Genomic DNA, 24100 nt, shown 5'->3' on the forward strand with positions numbered 1-24100 from the left:
AGCTGTGATTGGCTAAATGGGGGACTCCTGGCACCAGAGATTCTGCACTTTACTGGAATCGAGTTCAAGCGCGGTTCCCTGAAAAAGTAGTAGTTCCCAGCTGGAGTCGGAAATTTGCCCGTTACACGGCGCGAAGCTGGTACAAAACCAAGTCGATCCCAGTGGTTGTGTGGAGCACTTAGGTCGAACGCAGCTCGAACTTAGGTCGATAACCCAAGTGCGGAATCGACCCATGACTGCTTTGCAGAGACAGGCCATGGCAAACCACCTCCGGACATCTTGAAAACCCTACGAGGTGGCCGTGGGTTGGCTTTGCTTGTCTTTGCTTGAAACTGGAAGCTGAACTTTTTACTAATTCGGCAACTGCGTGGAATGTAAGCAGCCAGATCTTAGGGCTGCCAGCAGCCCCTGTGGCAAAATTCTGGAATCTGGGTGGGGTCTATGGGCAGAAACTGGGGGTGGATTGGGGAAAAGCCCGGCAGTGAAAGAATTAAGCCTTCCAAAAATGCTTCCTCCAACCAAGTAAAACAGATGCTTTCACTAAGCAACCCCACCCCAACTTTGCCTTACAACTGACTCACTGGCACCAGCTACCATCTAAAATGCACAGCTCAGGCAAATGAGCCCTGTCACATTTGTATCAATAAGAACCTGCCCAGCATTCTAGTACGTCCGCATAGAAAGATCGCGTCTGGTCCCTCCAGCATCTGAGAATGACGGGGTGACTAGACAGACGGGCCTTTTCAGGGAGTCTCCTTACAGGAGAGAAAGGGCGGGGATATAAATCCAAACTCCTCCTCCTCCTCCTCCTCTAAGGGCACCCCAATCATAGACTTCCCCTCTAGGCAGAGGTACGAAACACCTTTTGGTTGACCCAACATCAGGTGCATTCTAATCTGGAGGAACCGGGTTTGATTCCCCACTCTGCCGCTTGAGCTGTGGAGGCTTATCTGGGGAATCAGATTAGCCTGTGCACTCCCACACATGCCAGCTGGGTGACCTTGGGCTAGTCACAGTTCTTCGGAGCTCTCTCAGCCCCACCCACCTCACAGTGTGTTTGTTGTGAGGGGGGGAAGGGCAAGGAGATTGTCAGTCCCTTTGAGTCTCCTGCAGGAGAGAAAGGGGGATATAAATCCAAACTCCTCTTCCTCCTCCTCCTCCTCCTCCTCTTCCTCCTCCTCCTCCTCTTCTTCTTCTTCTTCTTCTTCTTCTTCTTCTTCTTCTTCTTCTTCTTCTTCTTCTTCTTCTTCTTCTTCTTCTTCTACACTTTCCTATTTTGTGGAGGTTTTACTGACATTCTAATTTCAATTAATTTGCTGCTGTCAGTTGATACATTCTTTTCTGCTCTATTTAGTGTTTGTTTTTTGTTTTTAAGTATTTAATTCTCGGTCACCTAACGGCCTTTTCATGAAATAGTGACCTAGCCCGTTCCTTAAAAAGTAAATGTAAGATATCCATAGAGTACGTTATTAAGGAAGAAAATATCTAGGAGGCACTCTAGAAAATATTTACACCTTTCATAGCTGTGGTGCTGCAAGCCCGTGGTGGGAGAGACACCTTATCCCCCCCCCCCACACACACACACAAACACTTTGGCCTGTTAAAACAAAAGGCACCGGCACCAGCTGGCAATTCCTTCCTGACAGCACAGGAATTCTGCCTGTACTTTGGTCAGACGTAAGGCCCCCTCCCCAATTAGGTGGTGGCCTACGGTGGCCCGGTAGGGCACTCTAGAGGTCTCTGATGACCCCTAAGGACTGAAGGGGTGGGGGTGCTGAGGACCAGAATTGGCTGCCTTCCACCACCTCCTGCTCCTCCTTCACATTTTCTTCCCTCCTCTACAGCCCTCTGTCCCACTCGCCCCCTATCCCCACTTCTGCCGCGTCCTCCTCCAATTCTGCCCCTCCCACCCTTCCTGCTCTGTCCCCTCCCATTTCTCCTGCCCCGGTCCTTGAACCCGTAGCCCCCTCCTCAGCCTCCATGTATCGAGGCCAGGGGCATGCTTTCCAGGTGGGGTCCTTTTGGCTTGCGGGATAATGCAGAGGTTTCTTCTGGCCACACTTAGTGGGGCTGGCTCACTATCGTTGGGCCATCTGGGGGCCGCCTGTGACCAGTGGTGGCATTCGGCCGGTTCGCACCACTTCGGCAGAACCGGTTGTTAAAATGGTGCTTGCAAACAACCAGTTGTTAAATTACTTGAATCCCCACCACTGGAGCTGGTTGTTGAATTATTTGAATACCACCACTGCCCGTGACCCTTCCCTTCCAGCTGGAAGGCCACCACAAAAGGCCAGGCGCTTTTGCCCAAGGACCAGGCAAGTAACGAGGCAAACTGTAGCCCTGGGCAAAACCTGAGTAGGATGCCCCCCCCACCCCACCCCATGGGCAGCCACTCCACCATGACCAAAAAATTTTTTGCACCACAACATTGGTGCCTGCAGGGGGTGCATTAGTTCCCATTGGAAACAATGGGGTATGGGGGCACTCCCTTTGGGAGTCCATAACTTTGGACTCCCAGAGCCAAACCTCACCAAACCTGGGTGATATCATCAGGAGAGTCTCCCAAAAAATCCCTGAAATGTTGGTGCCGCTAGCCTAAAAACTGCACCTCCTGCAGGCCAAAAATGGAAAACCACCAAAATACCCAAAAACGAGCCCTGCATTTTGATGCCCCCCACAAGGTGGTGCCCTGGGCAGCTGCCCACCTTGCCCAATGGGCATTACGCCCCTGCCAAGGACTGCAAAGGAATCCACGGCAGAGAGCTTACACAAGCAGCCCAGATGTCTGGCACGGCACGTTGCTCGGGAAAGGGAGCCAAGCCACAGACTACGGGGCGGATCAGATGTTGTGCATCGTCAGTTGAAGGAATGAAGGCTCTTGGAAACATTTCCCTAATAAGGGGACAGCGTGAGATCAAGGTGACCTGCCCATTTAGGCTGCAGAATCTGCAGCGGGACACTGGAGCACAACCAGCCTCCAAAGCAGCCCCGGGTGGACTGAGAGAGCAGGAAGGCGGCAGGTCACAAAAGGACCGGAGGCGGAAGTCCCCATCCACAGCGGAAGGGCTCAGCCTTCCTCAGCCGCCCTCTCCCACTGAGGGCCCTCCTGCTGCTGCTGTCACGGCTGCAGGGCCTCCTCCCGCCAGCCGAAACAGCTTCATGGAGGCAGAGGTGGGATCCGACAGGTTCTCGCAGGTTCCTGAGAGTAGGTTACTACTTATTTGTGTGTCGAGAGGGGGTGACTAATTGGTGATTTTGCCACGTGATTTTTGCCTTAGTTACGCCCCTCCTCTCAGCAGTAGTGCGCAGAACTTGAAGCAGTCTAGCAGGAGGTGCACCGGCGTGCATGGCAGCCTGCGCCTGCGTGCATTCGTTTCCCGCCCAAGGACCGGCCACAGCCCCGCCCAGGAATGCCCCGCCCCCAGAATGCCCGGCCACGCCCCTGTCGCGCCCCGCCCAGCCCCATTGGCGCTACGCCACAGTTTGAATCCCAGCACCGTGGGGACCTGTTTCTAAAATTTTTGGATCCCACCACTGCATGGAGGGCCCTGCTGCTGCTGCCATTCTGGAGGGAAGGTGGGAACGAGGCTCTCCTGGGCCTGCGCCAAGCCCCCAGCAAGTGGTCCCCGGCCCCTCCCGTGACGGTGGCGCTGCTGCTGGCTGGGCCCAAACAACTAGTGTGGCTTGGCCTTGGCTGGCATGCGCAGGACCAAGAGGGGTGGCCCGTCTGCTTGTGTGCCAGTAACGGGTGCAACCAGCCAAGCCCTTGCAGTGCTGCAGCACCTGTGCGCCCCCCCCCCCAGCCAACCCTTCCAAGTACTTGCTGACGGGGTTTGTCTGGAGAGCTGCCCTTGGGTTTTCCGGGTCCTGTTGCTACTGAGCAGAGCTTTTGCCCAGTGGTGGGATCCAAAAATTTTAGTAACAGGTTCCCTTGGTGGTGGGATTCAAACAGTGGTGTAGTGCCAATGGGGCTGGGCGGGGCACGACAGGGGCGTGGCCAGGCATTCTGGGGGCGGGGCATTCATAATTTCTCTGTGACTGTAAAAAACTCTTACTGTAAAAAAAAAGTTCCTAATTTCCCGCTGGTCTCTTTCTGTCCATAATTTGAACTCATTCTAGCAAGTCCTATCGTCTACTGCCAACAGAAACAACTACTTCTCCTCCAATTGACTGCCTGTCAAATACTTAATACTTTCAAATACTTAATTTTGTTTCTAGAAATCAAAAGGAGGATACTTTCCTTCAACAAGGAACTTTACCATATTTCTAAAACATGTTTTTAAAACAGCCCAACGGGGAGAATTATCCCGTTTTCTACCTTCGCTAACCAGCCACATAGGAAACAACAGGACTTTATGACTTTTGGACCTAATGGAATTTCTAACGGAAAAGCGGACCCAGTTAGTAACCCCCTCTCGGCACACACAAATAATTAGTAACCCACTCTCGGGATCTGGTGAGAACCTGCTGGATCCCACCTCTGCTTTTGCCTGATGGCTGGGCACCCCCTCCCCGACAGCCCCGAAGGTCAGCCACCGCTGCTCCTCCTGCTCCTTCTCCTCTTTGCCACTGTTGTGCCAGCTTCCACCAGCCTCACTCTCAGTGGTGCTACAAGTGGCTGAGAACCAGCATCTGCTCACACTTCCTCGTGGAAACTGGGCCTGGGCCCCTTTAAATTCTGCATATGAGCCCCTCCCTCCCTCCCTCCCTGCGGAATCTGCACTTCCCAGAAATTTGGACCTGCTGGGTGATTTTAAATTAAAGGAATTGGGGGTGGGGGAAATGGAGCAGGAAACAAGATCGGGCTTTGCGTCTCAGAGAGACCCGGTTCCACCCGCTGTTTCCCAACTGGCACCCTAAAAACGGACAGGCTGTTTTCAACATTTGTGCAAAAATATACTCAGTCAGAGAAACACAGCACCAAAAAAAGGTCACTTAAAGCCCTGCATGGGAAGGTGTGTGTGTGTGGGGGGGGGGGGAGCAGAATTGTGACCCGGCCACACTATGGTCTGGGACGGCAGGAACCTTTCCAGAGGTGTGGGATGTTTTTGTTTTCTTCAGCAAGAAAGGGAAAGTCCGGCACCAGAAGGTAACAGACGGGAGCATACATTCAACACTGGATTCCTAAGTGTGTCTACGGCTACGCTGCATGAAATTGCAAACTGTCCCTTGCTGAGGATTTAATGCCTGGACATTTTCATTATCTAGCGTTTGTCTTTAAAAGTTTGTTTCTTTTGTTCCATAAATTACATTTCTCAATGTTTTAATCTTCTTTGGGAAAGAGGGAGATGTGGCAAAGAGGAGGGTTTCATTACACACCAGTCCCTGCAGTTCCAGAAACGTTTGGTTGCCTTTTTCTCCCAAGATGTGGGTATAGGGCAGTGGTGGCGAACCTATGGCACGGGTGCCAGAGGTGGCACTCAGAGCCCTCTCTGTGGGCACGCGTGCACAGAGTTCGTCATGTGATAATAGTAATTATTTCAGGGAGATTATTAGCATTAAATCTAAGACACAGTTTTGGAGAAGCAGTGTAGGTAACCCTGTTAAGCGCTGTTAAACCCCACTGATTTTCACGCGAAGAACTAAAGCACGATCCTTTACCTGGGAGTAAGCACGGTTGCTGGCCATGGGGCTTGCTTCTAAACCTTCCTAGGGTCGTGATTCACCCTTTCGAAGCGTTGCACGGTTGCTTCAAAACAAAGCCACCAACTACCACCAAGCTTACTCTCAAGTAACGCGCACCTTGGAGACAACCGTTTTTTTCTAAATTAAAACCTCAGTATTCAGGTTAAATTGCCGTGTTGGCCCTTTGCAATAAATAAGTGGGTTTTGGGTTGCAGTTTGGGCACTCGGCCTCGAAAAGGTTCACCATCACTGGTATAGGGTAGATCTAACCCCACCGGCTGGGGAACTTTTTTTAGAGCGACTAGCCAGCCTGTAAGTCTGCAGGGAAAGTCAAAAGCATCTTCTGCAAGATATTTCAGAGCCACCCGGGAAAAAGGCAAACGGGAGCCCTGAAAGCATTCTTCCCCCAATACAACTTCAGAGAGATCCTGACTCACTTTCACTGGGGGCGGGAAGGAGGGGAGAGAGGGCCTGAAACAATCAATCACGGACTATTCTGGGATGGGGTCAGTTGCTGCAGGGACAAAAGCCCAACTCTGAGCTAGGTATCAGAGAAAAAGGGGGAGGTGGGGGGGAGGAGGAAAGGGAGACGGCAGAAAAGGGAAGAGGGGGTGTGTGGGAGAGAGAGAGCTGCTTATCAAGGGTCAGGTTGCCCACAGGAGAAAAACGGGCTTGGATGAAAAGCCCAAGTTGTGAGGAGAGAACTAGGAAGGGGGGGAGAGTTTAGAAATATGGCAGGGAAAGAGTTGCGGCCACTAAGTGAGAGGCCGCAGAGGCTAACTGGAGTCGGTGGACGGAAGGAGAAGGGAAGAGGGTGGGACAGAAAACAGAGCGACTTGTTTAGAAAGAAAGGCCATGTCTTCAACCTGTGCCTCCAGATGTTCATGGACTACAATTCCCATCAGCCCCTGCCAGCATGGCCAATTGTAGCCCATGAACATCTGGAGAGCCACAGGTTGCAGACATGGCCTTTCTGGCAGGGGCTGATGGGAATTGTAGTCCACTGGCCAATTGGCTATGCTGGCAGGGGCTAATGGGAATTGTAGTCCATGAACATCTGGAGTGCCACAGGTTGCAGACATGGCCTTTCTGGCAGGGGCTGATGGGAATTGTAGTCCACTGGCCAATTGGCCATGCTGGCATGGGGCTGATGGGAATTGTAGCCCACTGGCCAATTGGCCATGCTGGCAGGGGCTGATGGGAATTGTACTCCATGAACATCTGGAGAACCACAGGTTGCAGACATGGCCTTTCTGGCAGGGGCTGATGGGAATTGTAGTCCACTGGCCAATTGGCCATGCTGGCAGGGGCTGATGGGAATTGTAGTCCACTGGCCAATTGGCCATGCTGGCAGGGGCTGATGGGAATTGTAGTCCATGAACATCTGGAGAACCACAGGTTGCAGACATGGCCATGCTGGCAGGGGCTGATGGGAATTGTAGTCCATGAACAACTGGAGAGCCACAGGTTGCAGACCCGACTCTAGGCACAAAGCAGATGGCTGGCTATGATTGTAGATCCCAGATGCCACTCTGGTACGTGTGCCGGGTTGGGGGGTGGGAATTCCTTAGAGCAAGAGAAGAAAAGAAGAACTTGAAATAAAGAAATGACATCTGCCCAAGACATTTGTGGCCTGGGCCAGTGAGGGTCACAGAGGGGTGGTTGGTTTAGGGTTCCTGATGTGCAGATTTGCTTCGCAGCCGGGTTCAGCACTTGGGGAGGTGACCTCCGGCAAAGTATGGCTTTCATGCTTCATTCCTCCACCCTCTATCTTAACTCAGAGCCTGGTGTTAGTTGTGAGGCTCCGCCATTCCACGTATGAGGTTTTGTCTTCTGGGGGAAACCAGTCAAACACTCACAATGCAAGCAGCAATTCCTAGAAAGCAGCACAAGTTGCCCTGAATTCTATGATTCTGGTAAAGCAGTCTTTGTTTGGGGTTTTTTTTTGTGTGGGGGGGTAGGAACATGTGACTCTGGGGGGGCTTGTGTCTGCCACAGATGTGCAGCCAGAAGACAACATGTTATCACTGTGGCAGGATTTTTAAAAAGCCTTGTGGGATGCCAAAGCCTCAATGAATGGATCTCCATGGGGCCGGGATTAGAGAAGGCGTTTCCCCTTGTACCGGATGCGTCGGCTCATTTTGATTTCGCTCCCTGTAAAAAAGGGATGATGGATTCATTTATTTCCGCAGTGTTTACACAAGAGATGCGGCCCCCACCTCTGTCCCAGGGAGCCATTAAAAGAGACGGTGTCATGCAAACGGTCTGGGGGGATTATTTAATCTCTCGATCTCATTTGGAAATCCACGAGGTGAAGAAATAGTCTCGAAAGAAAACAAAAGAAAAACTTTTCTGCTCCTCTTCTAATGACAATCCCAGTGTAAGAAAAAAACAAAACCGAAACAAGTTAATGGAAGAAATGTTCAGTCTTCTTTATCTTAAATTGTGTGTGTGTGTGGGGGGGGGGAGGTTTCAATTCAAAATCTCTCTCTTGACCACTCCATAAGAACAAGCCAGCTGGATCAGACCAGAGTCCATCTAGTCCAGCACTCTGCTACTCGCAGTGGCCCACCAGGTGCCTTTGGGAGCTCACACGCAGGATGGGAAAGCAATGGCCTTCTGCAGCTGTTGCTCCTGAGCACCTGGACTGTTAAGGCATTTGCAATCTCAGATCAAAGAGGATCAAGATTGGTAGCCAGAGATTGAGTTCTCCTCCATAAATCTGTCCAAGCCCCTTTTAAAGCTATCCAGGTTAGTGGCCATCACCACCTCCTGTGGCAGCATATTCCAAACACCAATCACACGTTGCGTGAAGAAGTGTTTCCTTTTATTAGTCCTAATTCTTCCCCCCAGCATTTTCAACGGATGCCCCCTGGTTCTAGTATTGTGAGAAAGAGAGAAAAATGTCTCAGTATCCACATTTTCTACCCCATGCATAATTGTATAGACTTCAATCATATCCCCCCTCAGACGCCTCCTCTCCAAACTAAAGAGTCCCAAACGCTGCAGCCTCTCCTCATAAGGAAGGTGCTCCAGTCCTTCCATCATCCTCGTTGCCCTTCTCTGCACTTTGTCTATCTCTTCGATATCCTTTTTGAGATGTGGTGACCAGAACTGGACACAGTGCTCCAAGTGCGGTCGCACCACGGCTTTATATAAGGGCATGACAATCTTTGCAGTTGCACTCCACTTTAATCCTTCCTGCCTCTCTCCATAAAACAGGGTGGGATCCCAATGTCTAATGGTCCCAAATAATTACAATGTCATTAACTTTGCTTTAAGGTCTCCCTGTTAATGACCCCCACACTTTGCATAATTAAGCTCTCTTCTCCGGCTGCTCCTCTTCCCAACCCAGCCTCAGCCCCCCTCTTTCCCCCAAATAAACCGTCATCGCAAAAAGAATTATCTTGCTTTGAGGTGCCACTGAGGGACAAGGGGGCCATAATGGATTTCTTTGTTAGTAAAAAAAGGCAATTATATGCAGGGAGCAATCCAGCCATTGCAGAGACTTCTTTAAGGGATGGCCCTGCTCACCAAAGGGTGGAGATTGTCAGGCGGCCGACACGCCCCTCAGCCAATCAAATAAATGCCCCTACACCTGTTAGCCCTTTGAAAATATACTCCCAGGCATAAATAAAGAGAAATGCCATTTTCTGGGCCAGACAGTCTTTAAAACATTGGAAGCCAGATCAGGGAATGGGCAGGACGCAACTGTGAGATGCCGGCAACACAGCGGGGATAACCGTCAAAAAATGGGGTTGCTGGACGCCGCTTTTATTCGTAATAATTAGTTGTTATGTTTAACCTTTATTTTTATCGCTGCTTTCAAAGGTTTTAGCTGCTTTCTTTATGTGACTGTCTGTTGTACACCGCCCAGAGCCCTTCGGGGGTGGGGCGGTATAAAAGTTGAAAGAATAAATAAATAAAATAACTTGGCAATGTAGGACCCATGTTCACTGATGCTGTCTGCATCTTTGCGGGGGGGGGGGGGGAATCTCTCCAGGTGCCTCCTCCCTTTCCCTCCTGTCTTTTCTGGTGGCCCACCAAAACCACCAGCCTAGGCCAGCGTGAGGTAGTGGCTGGAGTGTCGGACTGGGAGGCACGGGTTTGGACCCCTGCTCTGCCGCAGAAGCTCATTGGGTGACCTCAGGCCAGTTACGTATTCTCAGCCTAGCCTACCCCACCAGGTTGTTGTGAGGATAAAACGGCTTATCTGGGGAATTCAGATTAGCCTGTGCACTCCCACACACGCCAGCTGGGTGACCTTGGGCTAGTCACAGCTTCTCAGAGCTCTCTCAGCCCCACCTACCTCACAGGGTGTTTGTTGTGAGGGGGGAAGGGCAAGGAGATTGTCAGCCCCTTTGAGTCTTCTGCAGGAGAGAAAGGGGGGATATAAATCCAAACTCCTCCTCCTACTCCTCCTCCTCTTCTTCTTCTTTTTCTTCCTCTTCCTCTTCTTCCTCCTCTTCCTCCTCCTCCTCCTCCTCCTCCTTCTTCTTCTTCTTCTTCTGCCACTGCCAGATTCTGGCATGAAGTCTGGCTGGAGAAAACAGCCCGGTGGAACCTTCCTCCAGCTTTAGTGGCTGTTCAGAAGATTTCCCACTTTGCTCCGTGGAGTGGGGGGCTAAGAAGCCTTGCGTGTCTGTCTGTCTCTCCCCTCCCCGCCCCGCTCGGTTTCTCATGGCACCCCTCCGTGCATAGGCAAAGCAAAGTTGTTGTGCCATGGCCTGTGTTGCTTTACGGAGGCTCCTGTTGACCAGGCTGTTGCCCACCTGCTGGGCTTGAGGAGATGCTCTTGGAGTCCTTCCCAACTTGCCTTAGTTTTCACCTTTGTTCAGAGTTCTCCCTGGCAGAGATCGTGCTGTGAGTGACCTGCTGGGAGCCACACACAGCAGGGACTTCAACCTGTGTTTCCTTTCCCTGCATTTGACCAAATTATCATAGAATCATAGAGTTGGAAGATACCCCAAAGGCCACAAGTCCAACCCCCTGCCATGCAGGGACACACAATCAAAGCACTCCCGACATATGTTCATCCAGCCTCTGTTTAAAAACCTCCAAAGGAAAAGACTCCACCGCTCTCTGAGGCAGTGAATTCCACTGTCCAACAGCCCTGACAGTCAGGAAGTTCTTCCTAATGTTAAGGTGGAATCTCTTTTCCTTCACCTTGAATCCATTACTCGTGTCCTAGTCTCTGAGGCAGCAGAAGACAAGCTCGCTCCCTCTTTGACATGACATTCCTTCAAATATTTAAATGTGGCTATCATGTCCCCCTTAACCTACGCATCTCCAGACTAGACAACCCCAGCTATCTAAGCCTCTTTTCGTAGGGCATGGACTCCAGACTTTTTCCCATTTTGGTTGCCCTCCTCTGGACCCACTTATATAAGATCTTGTAAAGCAGTGATGGCGAACCTTTTTGAGACCAAGTGCCCAAACTGCAACCCAAAACCCACTTATTTATCGCGAAGTGCCAACACGGCAATTTAACCTGAATACTGAGGTTTTAGTATAGAAAAAACGGTTGGCTCCAAGGCGTGCGTTACTCGGGAGTAAGCTTGGTGGTAGTCGGTGGCTTTGCTTTGAAGCAACCATGCAACTCTTCAAACGGGTGAATCACGACCCTAGGAGGGTTTACTCAGAAGCAAACCCCATTGCCAGCAACTGAGCTTACTCCCAGGTAAAGGATCGTGCTTTAGTTCTTTGCATGAAAATCAGTGGGGTTTAACAGCACTTAACAGGGTTACCTACACTGCTTCCCCAAAACTAGTTATTAGGTTTATTGCTAATAATCAAGCCCTGCGGCCCAGGCCAGCCTAGATGTGTGTGTGGGAGGGTGATTCCCACCCCCACATGATGAACTCTGTTTGCGCGGGTCCACAGAGAGGGCTCTGAGTGCCACCTCTGGCACCCGTGCCATAGGTTCGCCATCACTGTTGTAAAGTCAACTAGGGCTGACAGGGTGTGATGCTCACTGCGATTTCAACTTCGCCGGGCTGAATGCCAGAGATGCACAGCCCAGACAGTTTGCATCCTGAATGCCAGAGATGTATAGGACCATGTTCCGTTCCTTCCTGTGCTACCAAATGCATCAGCCTGCCCCGAAGGAGGACTGCCCACTCCGCCGAGTCCCAATGATCAACCAAACCGGTCCTCCGCAGAGATGACAGGACGTTCAGCAACAACATGATTGTCAGGGGAACTCGCCTGGCCCAAATTCCCTCACGTGCAAAGTCTGAACGGCCGCTCTTGGCCATATTGCGCAAGTGCTGTGCTGAGAAGCGGCACGTCTGCTCAGTAATGGCTCCCACTGCAGGGCCAGGCTGTTTCTTGGTAACAGGCAGCAATAAGTCAGGGTTAGACCCAGTGGTGGGATCCAAAAATGTTAGTAACAGGTTCCCATGGTGGTGGGATTCAAACTGTGGCGTAGCGTCAATGGGGCTGGGCAGGGCACGATGGGGGCGTGGCCAGGCAATCCAGGGACGGGGCATTCCTGGGCGGGGCTGTGGCAAGGACGCAGCCGCTGCGCCGGTCCTTGGGCGGGAAACGAATGCACGCAGGCACAGGCTGCCACGCACGCCGGTGCACCTCCTGCTAGACTGCTTCAAGTTCTGCGCGCTACTGCTGAGAGGAGGGGTGTAACTAAGGCAAAAATCACGGGGCAAAATCACCCATTAGTAACCCCCTCTCGGCACACACAATAAATTAGTAACCTACCCTTGGGAACCTGTGAGAACCTGCTGGATCCCACCTCTGGTGAGACCTTGTGGGCACTTCCACAGTCTGAAAACGAGATCTTCTTGACCATCAGAGAAGAGTCATCTATTATTCCTTGGGGCCACGGTTGGATCATTCCAGGGACCTTCGTGTCCGGCCCAGAGTCTGCTGCAGGGGACTCCGGTGTAGTCGTGCTGTTCTTAGAGGATGCGCAGTCTGCAGCGTCAGTCTTGATAAAACTGCACGGTTCGGCTGCAACATCAGTGGTCGAGCGGTGGGGTCAGCAGGCATGTGGGAGAGCCCAAGCAGTAAGTCTCACTTCAAACATTTCAGAGGCAACCTCTGCGCCTTTTCGACAGTGCAAGGAGATTCAAGGAGCTTCAGACAGGCGGCAGATGTTTTAAACAAATAAACAGCTGGGACAAGATGGCACTTCTGAGCTCTGTGGGGACGGGCAAACCGTTCCCCGACGGTGACAAGCGGCAGCCTGCAAGCTCTGTTGGCGGCAGGTGGGGACCTCAGCATCCTTGGCCCTCCGTGCGCCAGGCTAAGACGCTGGGGCATAAGGTGACTCAGGCAAGCCAGCCCAGCCCCATGCAGATGGGGAAGGAAGCACGCCCCACCACGCCTCCCCCAACCAGTGGAGAAAATTCACGATTTCACACGGCTCGATTGTATCTGGAGCCTTAAAACAAAAGTCCAGCCGCACTCACTCCCCCCCTCCCCCCTTGAACCAAGAGGGCGGGGTCATCAGCGGCGGGAGAGGAGAATGGACCTGCTCAGAGAACCTCTGAGCATGAGCAGAGAGCATTATCCTATGATGAGTAAGGGTGGGGGAGCCAGGCTGTGACAGAAACCTGAGCCCCCCCCCTTTTTTTCAAAGTATGCCCTAAAGATCGGGGGAAGCGGGGGGAGGGGAGAGCACCCCTTTGGACGCTCCCTTCCCTCCCCCACCCCCAAGCCGGGGGCGTCGCTGCCGGGCGGGGCTGGTCCGGGAGCCTCGATGAGCGAGTCCGCTGGGAAAGGGGCGGGGCGCGCCGGGGAGGGGGGGGTCGCCTGATTCTCGGCCCCGTCCTTTTCCCCCCTCCGGGGCGGCGGACCAATCGGAGGGAGGGGGAGGAGGGTCGGTCCCGGGGTTTGAATCGGATTGGGGGAGAGCACTTTTGGGGAAGGGGCTTAGCCGGGGGGGGGGGGGGCGCGGCGGGGAGGCGGGCAAAGTTGGCCCGGGCCGGGGGGGGGGGAGCAGGGGGCGCCCGCCTGCCTTTGCACGGGGCTGGCCGGGCCGGGGAGGCACAAAGGGAGGCCGGCGGTCGGTGCGGCGGCGGCGTCGTCGGGTGAGCGGCGCGCGGGGCTGGCCGGCAGCTTCGGCGGGGAGGGGGCGCCGTGAGTGGGGGCGGAGGGGGGGGTGTTGCAGGATGCGCCCCTCGTGCTTGGTCGCGGGCCGGTGGCGGCTGGTGGCGGCGGTGCTGGTGCTGGCGGCGGGGCCGGGCCGCCGTCGGGGCGGCGGCGGCGGGGCGCGCGCCGAGAAGGGCCTGTCGGTGCCGGAGCACGGCTTCTGCCAGCCCATCTCCATCCCGCTGTGCACGGACATCGCCTACAACCAGACCATCCTGCCCAACCTGCTGGGCCACACGAGCCAGGAGGACGCCGGCCTGGAGGTGCACCAGTTCTACCCGCTGGTGAAGGTGCAGTGCTCGCCCGAGCTGAAGTTCTTCCTGTGCTCCATGTACGCGCCCGTCTGCACCGTCCTGGAGCAGGCCATCCCGCCCTGCCGCGCCATCTGCGAGCGCGCCCGCCAGGGCTGCGAGGCCCTCATGAACAAGTTCGGCTTCCAGTGGCCCGAGCGCCTCCGCTGCGAGCACTTCCCGCGGCACGGCGCCGAGCAGATCTGCGTGGGCCAGAACCACTCCGACGGCGGCAGCGCCGACGCCGCCCCGCCGGGCCTGGCCCCCAGCGCCCCCGACGCCGCCGCCGCGCCCGGCCGCGCGCCCCCCGCCTCGCCCGGCCCGCCGCCGCCGCCCGCCCCGTCGGAGGAGGAGGGCGAGGCGGCGGCGGCGGCGGAGGAGGAGCGGCGCCGGCGGCTGCTGCGGCCCTTCCCGTCGTTCCAGTGCCCGCGGGCGCTGCGCGTGCCGCCCTACCTGCACTACCAGTTCCTGGGCGAGCGGGACTGCGCCGCGCCCTGCGAGGCCGGCCGCGCCGAGGGCCGCCTCTTCTTCAGCGCCGAGGAGCTGCGCTTCGCCCGGCTGTGGGTGCTGGTGTGGTCCGTGCTGTGCTGCGCCTCCACCTTCTTCACGGTGACCACGTACCTCGTGGACATGCAGCGCTTCCGCTACCCGGAGCGGCCCATCATCTTCCTCTCGGGCTGCTACACCATGGTCTCGGTGGCCTACATCGCCGGGTTCGTGCTGGGCGAGCGGGTGGCCTGCAACGAGCGCTTCCAGGAGGACGGCTTCCGCACGGTGGTGCAGGGCACCAAGAAGGAGGGCTGCACCATCCTCTTCATGATGCTCTACTTCTTCAGCATGGCCAGCTCGCTCTGGTGGGTCATCCTGTCGCTCACCTGGTTCCTGGCGGCCGGCATGAAGTGGGGCCACGAGGCCATCGAGGCCCACTCGCAGTACTTCCACCTGGCCGCCTGGGCCGTGCCGGCCGTCAAGACCATCACCGTGCTGGCCCTGGGCCAGATCGACGGCGACCTGCTCAGCGGCGTCTGCTTCGTGGGCCTCAACGGCCTGGACCCGCTGCGCGGCTTCGTGCTGGCCCCGCTCTTCGTCTACCTCTTCGTGGGCACCTCCTTCCTGCTGGCCGGCTTCGTCTCGCTCTTCCGCATCCGCACCATCATGAAGCACGGCGGCACCAAGACGGAGAAGCTGGAGCGGCTGATGGTGCGCATCGGCGTCTTCAGCGTGCTGTACACCGTGCCGGCCACCATCGTCATCGCCTGCTACTTCTACGAGCAGGCCTTCCGCCAGCACTGGGAGCGCAGCTGGGTCAGCCAGCACTGCAAGAGCCTGGCCATCCCCTGCCCGCTCCAGTACGCCCCGCGCATGAGCCCGGACTTCACCGTCTACATGATCAAGTACCTCATGACGCTCATCGTGGGCATCACCTCTGGCTTCTGGATCTGGTCCGGCAAGACCCTCCACTCCTGGAGGAAGTTCTACACCCGCCTCACAAACAGCAAACATGGCGAGACCACCGTGTGAAGGAAAGAAGGAAGGGCCACGGACGGGCGGGCGGGCGAGCGGCCCTGGGCATCTGGTGGGGCACCTGGGCTGGCACTTTCCCTACCTGTCGCCCGACAATCAGAGACAGATGCGCAGGTCAGGCCGGCACCCTCGGAGAGAAGCCAGCCGAGCATTCTTGAACAAACACGAAACAACTAATTTTTATTTTTTTTGCTTTAGGGGTTTTTTTAATTAACTATTAAAGGGTGACTTTTTTTGTAATTAAAATTGTAAATAGTATTTGTAAATTTTAATTATATATTTCTATTTAAAAGAGAGAGAGAGAGAGAGAGAGCGCCCGCAAGGATCGTGAAACTTTTGGAGAGTGTCAGAAAAAAGGAAAGTTTTTTCCCCTCCCCCTCCTTTGGATACTATATTTTCTTCTTCTTCTGTCCTCCCCTCCCCTTGCCAGGGAGCTTGGAGGACTGTGTGCTGTTTGGCTTGGCCCTTCATTGGACATTTTTGCTGGAACTTTTCACAAGAGCCGGGTCTGTAATCGTATCCCTGACACACACACACACACCCCTCCACCCCATGTCCCACAACTCTTCCTTTGTAGACCACAGAGAGTGGTCTAGTTCCAGGAAGAATTCTCACGTCTCCTCCAATTTTCACTCTCTTGCTTTGGAAGGTTCACAAGCAATTTTCTGAAATCTATAAAAAGAAGAGAAGCTGGGAGTCTTCCCCTCCCCATTCCTGAAATTTGGGCCTGGCTGAGGATTTCTACACACAATGGTTATTTCTCCTAAAGAATCTTGACCTCCAAGAATGGTTTCCTTGCCTGAACCTGCAGATTTCTCTTTGTTCCATTTGTACGTTTATATTTTTCCTAAAACTTTTGTACAAGAAGTGTCTTTTAAAAACTACATTTCCTTTATTAAACAGACTTGTTCTTTGCAAATTCAGTTTGAGATTTTTTTAAAAAAAAATTTAAATGAGCAACTTTAAACAAATGTATTTGGGAGCTGCCTCTCAGTAAAGTTGCATTTTTCCAGAGATAGATCTTTTGAGGGAAAGAAAGAAAGAAAGAAAGAAAGAAAGAAAGAAAGAAAGAAAGAAAGAAAGAAAGAAAGAAAGAAAGAAAGAGTGGTGAAACCACCCCACGGATAAGTGTTTTGGGTATAATTTTTGTGAGATCTTAGACATAAAGATTATTCAAGATTTAGAATAGTTATATATGCTTCAGAAGAACCTGTGTGGTACAAAGAAATATATATTTCTGCCCCCCCCCCTTTTTGGGCGTATTTAGGAGGGGAAAGTAACACTTTTTTCTGCCTCCCATCTTAGCTATTGTAGCACCGTTGAGAGATTTTTTTTAATTGTGGAAAGAAGTCTTAAATGCCTTTCAGCAGCACAAAGTTTCACGTAATTTCTTTTTTTAAGCAACACAACAGCAAAAGAGAATGGCTCTGCATCCTAACACTTAATTCTAAGTTTTATTTGGAAGTCGGTGCCATTAATTTCAGCTGACCCAGATTTGGAAAAGTTGAGTGAAAGATCTCAGCACAAGTAGAAAGAAAAAGCAAAATTAGTGCGCAGATCCTCATACGTGGCAATTGCTATTCCTGCACTCAGCCACGCTCCTTGCTGCGTGAAGAATTGCAGCTGTTGTCGTTCAGATTCTGGAGCGCCCTGTAGCTTCACTTAGTGAAATGGTACAGCCTGATTCCTGTGTCTTGAGTTTCCCTTGCATGGGCATTAAATTCACTGGATCTTATTCCCAAACCAGGGACTGCAGGCTACATTGTGAAAATGTTCAAATGTGAGAAACCAGTTTCCTGTACAAAATTTGAAAACCTGTGAAACGTTTTTAAAAATTGGCAATCTCTGGATTAGTGAAAAAATTTAAACAGCAGCCAGTTGATACAACTTTTTCCTTGCCACCCCTCCTTTAAATGGATTCGTGGAATTTAGATAATTTGATCGAGCAGAGCGAAGAGCTAACTGCATACACTGCTCACCCCCATTTAAGCACTATCTAAAATGACTTGGCTGAGATGGCTCCATACCTAGCCAGAAATTAACTTGTAAATTCCGTCCATTCTTGTGGGATGGTTACCCCTCTGGTGATGTGCCGCTCAAGAGCTGGGGCTGGCTGCTAAGGGGTCACCCTTGGGGAGTGGGGGAAACAGCAGAGATTAAGAAGAGGGGACGGCAACGTGGCCAGCCTAACTTTGCAGTATTGACTATGGCTCATTCCGCACATGCAGAATAATGCACTTCCAAACTGCTTTCAGTGCTCTTTGAAGCTGTGCGGAATAGCAAAATCCACTTGCGAACAGTTGTGAAAGTCGTTTGAAAACACATTATTTTGCATGTGCGGAAGGAGCCTATGTATGTTATATGTTTTGTACACGCAGAACCAAGTTTCTTGCTTCTGGCAGAACGGTGACAGGGAAAGTGATGCTGTGGAAATGGTTTCCCTCCTTATTGGATGTGTTTTAAAAACTTTGGATGGAGAAAGAGGGGGCGGGAGATCAAGAGGGCATTTTCTTTGCACCAAATTGTTTGTGGCTGAAACAGTTTTCAGGTTCCAGGTAAACAAGAGGCAATCAACAAAGGAAGTGTTGAGGGGGGGTGGGAGGAAGAGGGGCAGCTGTGGATTCTCTGGTTTTAACCTGCTTAATGGAATGAAGAGGAAAAAGGCAGTTGCCGGTCCGAGAACGACTGAAGCAATCCAGATGGACCCTGTGTGTCTACACTCCTGGGTCTGGTATCAAAGTGGTCCAGTTTCATAGGAGGAGCAGTTTCTATCTGGTCTCTTTTGCACATACAACTGAGTGGGATGTCACTCCCTGGATATCCCCCTTGGTGGGCATCTGGATGTTTCCTGTTTCGCAAGCAAGGACAGCTAATGACCTGTCTCAAGCTACAGGATTCCCGCCAAGCCCTGTTCCCTCCCCCAACCCCAAAGTGGTCGTTTGGGGGGAAATCTGGAGAGCTTTTCACAACATTAAAAAGAAAGAAAGACGCCCAATGCTTTTGGCTGCACAAGCTCTTTTTATCCTGTCCCGTAGCCGGAAAAAAGGCCGTGTCCGCCCCAGCATTTATTTAGGTGACCCAGTTTGGGGATTCTTCTTTCCTTCCTTGTTCGGCACCACCAGCGTGGCCCTGCAGAGGGTCGTGAGCCCCAAGGACGAAGGTCTGGGGCTCTTTGGCTGGACTTTCCGAGTGTTTTTACCAACCCAGCCAGAGCATCAACAGATGGACCACATTAATCTCTTCTCTGGCAAAGACATTTCAGCCGCTCGCCTCGCACATGAAGGGCTACACCCAAACTTTTGTGTGCCCCCCCCTTTCTGGCGCTTGTGCACAGAATGCCTCGACACGGACCCAATGGGTGGGGGAAGGGGCTTCCTGTGCCGAGGAATGTGGGGGCCCCCGGCTTTGGCTCCCCCCCTCCTCTTCCTCCTCTTTCCTTCTTAATGTATTCCTTCTGGTTCTGTAGGCTTAGAAAAACAAGACCAACTCATGTCAAGACAGTTTATATCAGGCGGGTGCCTGTTTTTTTTTTAAACAAAGGCCTAAAAACATTTCTCCCCCCCCCCTCCACCTACGCACAACCGCCCACCCCTCTCTCCCCCCTCCAAGATTAGCTCTTGCTGGCAATTTTGAAAAAAGAAATGCCTGCAGGGATCAAGTTGGAGAAAAATAGCTGGCTGCCCTCCCTGCCGGCCCTATAGAGATTTTTGCCAGATGACTTAATTTTTTTCTTTCAAAAAGTTTTTGCATCGTTTTCTTCCCAGTCAAAATGGAACTGGTGGCACAGCGAGAGCGGCGGAGTTGCTGGGTGTCTTTTTGTGTACATTCCGGACTTTCGAAAGTCGACACACGGGCTTTGAAATGGAGATTTGAGGCAGCCTGCTGAACAAATTAAGAACCCCAGCTGCCAGAGGGGGGGGGGGAAAGGTGGGTGGGCATTTTGCAGAGGATTCCTGTCCTCTGCCCTCCATTTGGGGAAGCGTGGGGCTGCCCACGCAGCAAACTGTTGCAGACTTGGGAGCTATTCGAGGGTGGGGGTGGGCGACGAAATTCCTCTGCAGCAGCAGACGGGGAAGGCTGTCCAGCCACGCAGACAAAAAAGCCCTTCTTTAAATGACTCACAGTTGAGTCCACTAGAGCCGTTCAATGCAAGAGCGCAAAGGAGGGGCGGAGGAGCCATCGGATTCTTAGCCAAGCCTTCTTTTCAGGCTCCCATCCAGATGGGTCTCTTGCCTCCACGTGCTCAGCAGCTGCCTCGATCCTGCACTGCCTCCTTAGCAGAAGACCCTACCTAGGAGGCCCTCTCTGGGGTGCCTGGCGCTGAGCCTTGGGCCCAGAGGTGGGATCCAGCAGGTTCTCACCAGTTCCCGGGAGTGGGTTACCAATTATTTGTGTGTGCCGAGAGGGGGTTACTAACTGGGTCCGCTTTTCCGTCTCCACACCCTCGCCTCCCTGAGAGGCATCCTGCCTTTGAACGTGAAGGTTCCATATAGCAATTGCGACTAATAATGTAACTCCCTGAACTGGGTTAATCCCTTCCAGGTACTGCAATTCATGGATTCTCAGCCTTTCGTACCTTTTCTCTCCCCCGTCTCTATCAAATAACCTGTGTGTTTCACCATTGCTGTGCTCAGATTTGTGAGTTGGGGCATTTTCTACAACGTGATGATGATTTAGAAATGACCTGGTGCAAAAAAAATTTGGGGGGGGGGGGGTGGCTGCCCATGGGGGGGCATCCAACTCAGGTTTTGCCCAGGGCTCAAGTTTGCCTAGGTACGCCTCTGCACCCTTTGCTGAGGGGGGGCTGGTGAGGGAACCTGTTACTAAAATTTTTGGATCCCACCACTGCTTGGGCCCCAAGAGAGCCAGAGCAAAAGAGTCCCAACTGCAGAGGGACCAGGATAGCCTCACAGCGAGGGCCCGGCCCCTCCCTTCAAAACTTGAGATGCTGGAAGTGAACATTTCCACGGGCTGAGATCGATCCTGGAATGTATGAAGGGACCAGGGAGGGTGATGACAGACAGATGAGAAAGAGGGGGGTGGGGAAGGAGGGCTCAAATCAAAAGCTGCTCCAGCTGCCAAACCTGGCCCGCCCTCCTAGGCCCCCTCCACACATGCAGAATAACACACTTTCAATGCACTTTGCAGCTGGATTTTGCTGTGCGGAATAGTAAAATCCACTTGCAAACAGTTGTGAAAAGTGGATTGAAAGGGCATTATCCTGCATGTGCAGAAGGGGCCCTAGGCTTCAGGTAGGCTGTCCCCTTGCGAGGTTTTAACAAAAACACCCCAGGAAGACCCACTCTTCCTCTTCCCCGTTCATTCACTGCTTACTTGGAAAACTAAAGGAAACTTGTCTTTCCAAAGGGAACTGTCCCAGGGCTTCTTTGAGCAGGGGAGGGGTCTTGGTGACCTCACACAGAGTTGGCCAATCCGCACTGTGCACAGCTGGGTCTGGTGTCCTGCTTGCAGGATCAATCCCCCCCCCCTCCACCATCCAGCACTCAGCTTTGGAGAGAACTCAATACTGTAGGGCGGCTTCGCTGCTCCAAAAGCGTCCCCTCCCCATTCTCCTGAATGGTCGCCTTTTCACTCACTGCTCAGCGACCACAGCAAATATCCAAACAGCTGGAAGAACAGCTGAGGACGTAGCTTGCTGGGAGACCCACCGTCTCTTCCTCCTAAATGAATCTCTTCAGGTAGGTAACAAACCAAGCTTTAAACTCAGCACTGACAGTGGGCAGGTCGCCATCCCTTCTGTAGAAGTGTGCGTTGTTTGTTTGTTTTTTAAAATCACATTTGCAGAGCAATCTTTCCTTCCAGGGACACCCACCAGATGAATCGCTCCCCAGCGGCCTTGAGCATAAGAACGTAAAAATGAGCCTGCTGGATCAGACCAGAGTCCATCTAGTCCAGCACTCTGCTACTCACAGTGGCCCACCAGGTGCCATTGGGAGCTCACATGCAGAATATGAAAGCAATGGCCTTCTGCTGCTGCTGCTCCCAAGCACCTGGTCTGCTAAGGCATTTGCAATCTCAGATCAAAGAGGATCAAGATTGGTAGCCATAGATCGACTTCTCCTCCATAAATCTGTCCAAGCCCCTTTTAAAGCGATCCAGGTTAGTGGCCATCACCACCTCCTGTGGCAGCATATTCCAAACACCAATCGCACGTTGCATGAAGAAGTGTTTCCTTTTATTAGTCCTAATTCTTCCCCCCAGCATTTTCAATGGATGCCCCCTGGTTTTAGTATTGTGAGAAAGAGAAAAAAAATTCTCTCTGTTAATATTTTCTACCCCATGCATAATTTTATAGACTTCAATCATATCCCCCCTGAGACGTCTCCTCTCCAAACTAAAGAGTCCCAAACGCTGCAGCCTCTCCTCATAAGGAAGGTGCTCTAATCCTTCAATCATCCTCAGAATGCTGGGGGTGGGGGGGGGGGGAAATGATTCCAGATCTTGTATAGTCAGGAGGCTTTGCCAATCCATGCCAGATCTGAGGACGCGGAAATGTGTTACCTGCAGGACAGCCCTGACCCTGGTGATGGTGCAAAAATTAACTGCTGAGGAGATGGTGTCAGGAAGGAAGAAAAGCCCCACATAAGACAACACAGAATCCCTTACGGCTGCCCCCCCTCTGCCCGACGAACACAATGGAAGATAGAATGCTGATTAGTTCCAAAGCGAACCTTGGCATCCCTACCTGCTGGCAATGGTGAAATCAACCTCCATAGAAACAGCAACAGGTGAAGTGGACAAAGGTGAAGAGTTTTCTTCCCAGACACCTGACAGGTATCCCTGCTCACTAGGAAAAGGGAAAACAAACTCAACCCTAGCTCACTTATTCACAAGAATTAAGTTGCAAGAGTAAAATAAAAGGAATATTTATTATATTATTTATTATACAGGTCTGAAATGCAAACTGCTGCCTTTGCAAACATTGTAATAAGATAACATACGTAGAAGAAGAAGAGAAGAAGAGTTTGGATTTATATCCCCCCTTTCTCTCCTGCAGGAGACTCAAAGGGGCTGACAATCTCCTTGCTCTTCCCCTCCTCACAACAAACACCCTGTGAGGTAGGTGGGGCTGAGAGAGCTCTGAGAAGCTGTGACTAGCCCAAGGTCACCCAGCTGGCGTGTGTGGGAGTGCACAGGCTACTCTGAATTCCCCAGATAAGCCTCCACAGCTCAGGCGGCAGAGCTGGGAATCAAACCCGGTTCCTCCAGATTAGATACACGAGCTCTTAACCTCCTACGCCACTGCTGATGTTACTACAGTATCAGCCTCAAGGGTTTTCCTCAGTGGTCAAAATACACACACACACAGAGCAAGTAATGTATGTTCAATTTCCAACTTTTAGATTATAGCATCCATGAAAATAATTGCGTGAGTGAAGAAAACATGTGAGGGAATCCATGGCCTAGCTTAAATATCTACATCACATTACACGGTATAAGAGGCAGATTCCTCTGAATATTTTTGGTTAAAAAATAGAGATAATAATAAGAACATAAGAACGAGCCTGCTGGGTCAGACCAGAGTCCATCTAGTCCAGCACTCTGCTACTCGCAGTGGCCCACCAGGTGCCTTTGGGAGCTCACAGGCAGGATGTGAAAGCAATGGCCTTCTGCTGCTGCTGCTGCTCCCGAGCACCTGGTCTGCTCAGGCATTTGCAATCTCAGATATTTGGGATAATTTAAAACTAATGTTCATATATTTTTCCCAGATAGCAACATCTGGCTGCGCGGGTGTATTGTATGGTCACAGCTTTTGTAAAGCCAACAGTTTGCATTTCTGATCTGTTTTTATTTTTGCTATTTGCGCACACCTTCTGCTTTTGCTTTTAGTCCTGTAACTTAACCCTTGTGAAGAAAAAAAAACGGCATCCCTGCCCCCCCAGACTCTGGCTGCAGGCCCCAAAAGAAAGCTGAAATGCTTCACTGCCCACGAAACAGTCAGCAGATGACGTCCCAGACAGCTGAGGGAAGAGGGGGACACATCAGCAGAGGAAGACCCGGCCCCCACTTGGCCACCTGCAGGGATGTGAGGGGCAGGACTGCCGGATCCAGGCATCCGGGGAAGATGGTGTTTTGAAAAGGGGAGCCCCCTGCCTGCCACACATTACTGAAAGGAGTGATTGCGGAGCAATGGCTGGAATTAGCGCAGCCTCGTCCTAGCCCAGTGATGGCGAACCTTTTTGAGACCGAGTGCCCAAATTGCAACCCAAAACCCACTTATTTATCGCAAAGTGCCAAGATGGCAATTTAACCTGAATACTGAGGTCTTAGTTTAGAAAAACCGGTTGGCTACGAGGCGTGCATTACTTGGGAGTAAGCTTGGTGGTAGTCGGTGGCTTTGCTTTGAAGCAACCGTGAAACTCTTCCAACGGGTGAATCATGACCCTTGGAGGGTTTACTCAGAAGCAAGCCCCATTGCCAGCAACCGAGCTTACTCCCAGGTAAAGGATCACGCTTTAGTTCTTTGCATGAAAATCAGCGCGGTTTAACAGCGCTTAACAGGGTTACCTACACTGCTTCCCCAAAAC

General features: G+C 52.3%; 2 protein-coding genes across 8 annotated transcripts in view; one reads left to right on the top strand and one right to left on the bottom strand.

Annotated features, from left to right (window-relative positions):
- The window catches only part of LOC125443515 (protocadherin beta-16-like), a 431392-nt gene that overhangs the window by 83494 nt on the left and 323798 nt on the right, over nucleotides 1–24100 (bottom strand). The window lies entirely within an intron of this gene.
- Nucleotides 13592–15680, top strand: FZD2 (frizzled class receptor 2). The gene has a single exon (XM_048515709.1). The coding sequence runs from the start codon at nucleotides 13758–13760 to the stop codon at nucleotides 15546–15548; it is 1791 nt and encodes a 596-aa protein (XP_048371666.1). The 5' UTR covers nucleotides 13592–13757; the 3' UTR covers nucleotides 15549–15680.

The sequence above is a fragment of the Sphaerodactylus townsendi genome, linkage group LG14, assembly GCF_021028975.2.
Source record: "Sphaerodactylus townsendi isolate TG3544 linkage group LG14, MPM_Stown_v2.3, whole genome shotgun sequence".
NCBI lineage: Eukaryota > Metazoa > Chordata > Lepidosauria > Squamata > Sphaerodactylidae > Sphaerodactylus > Sphaerodactylus townsendi.

Coding starts and splice junctions, on each gene's coding strand:
- FZD2 (XM_048515709.1), top strand. CDS start 13,758: ATGCGCCCCTCGTGCTTGGTCGCGGGCCGGTGGCGGCTGGTGGCGGCG.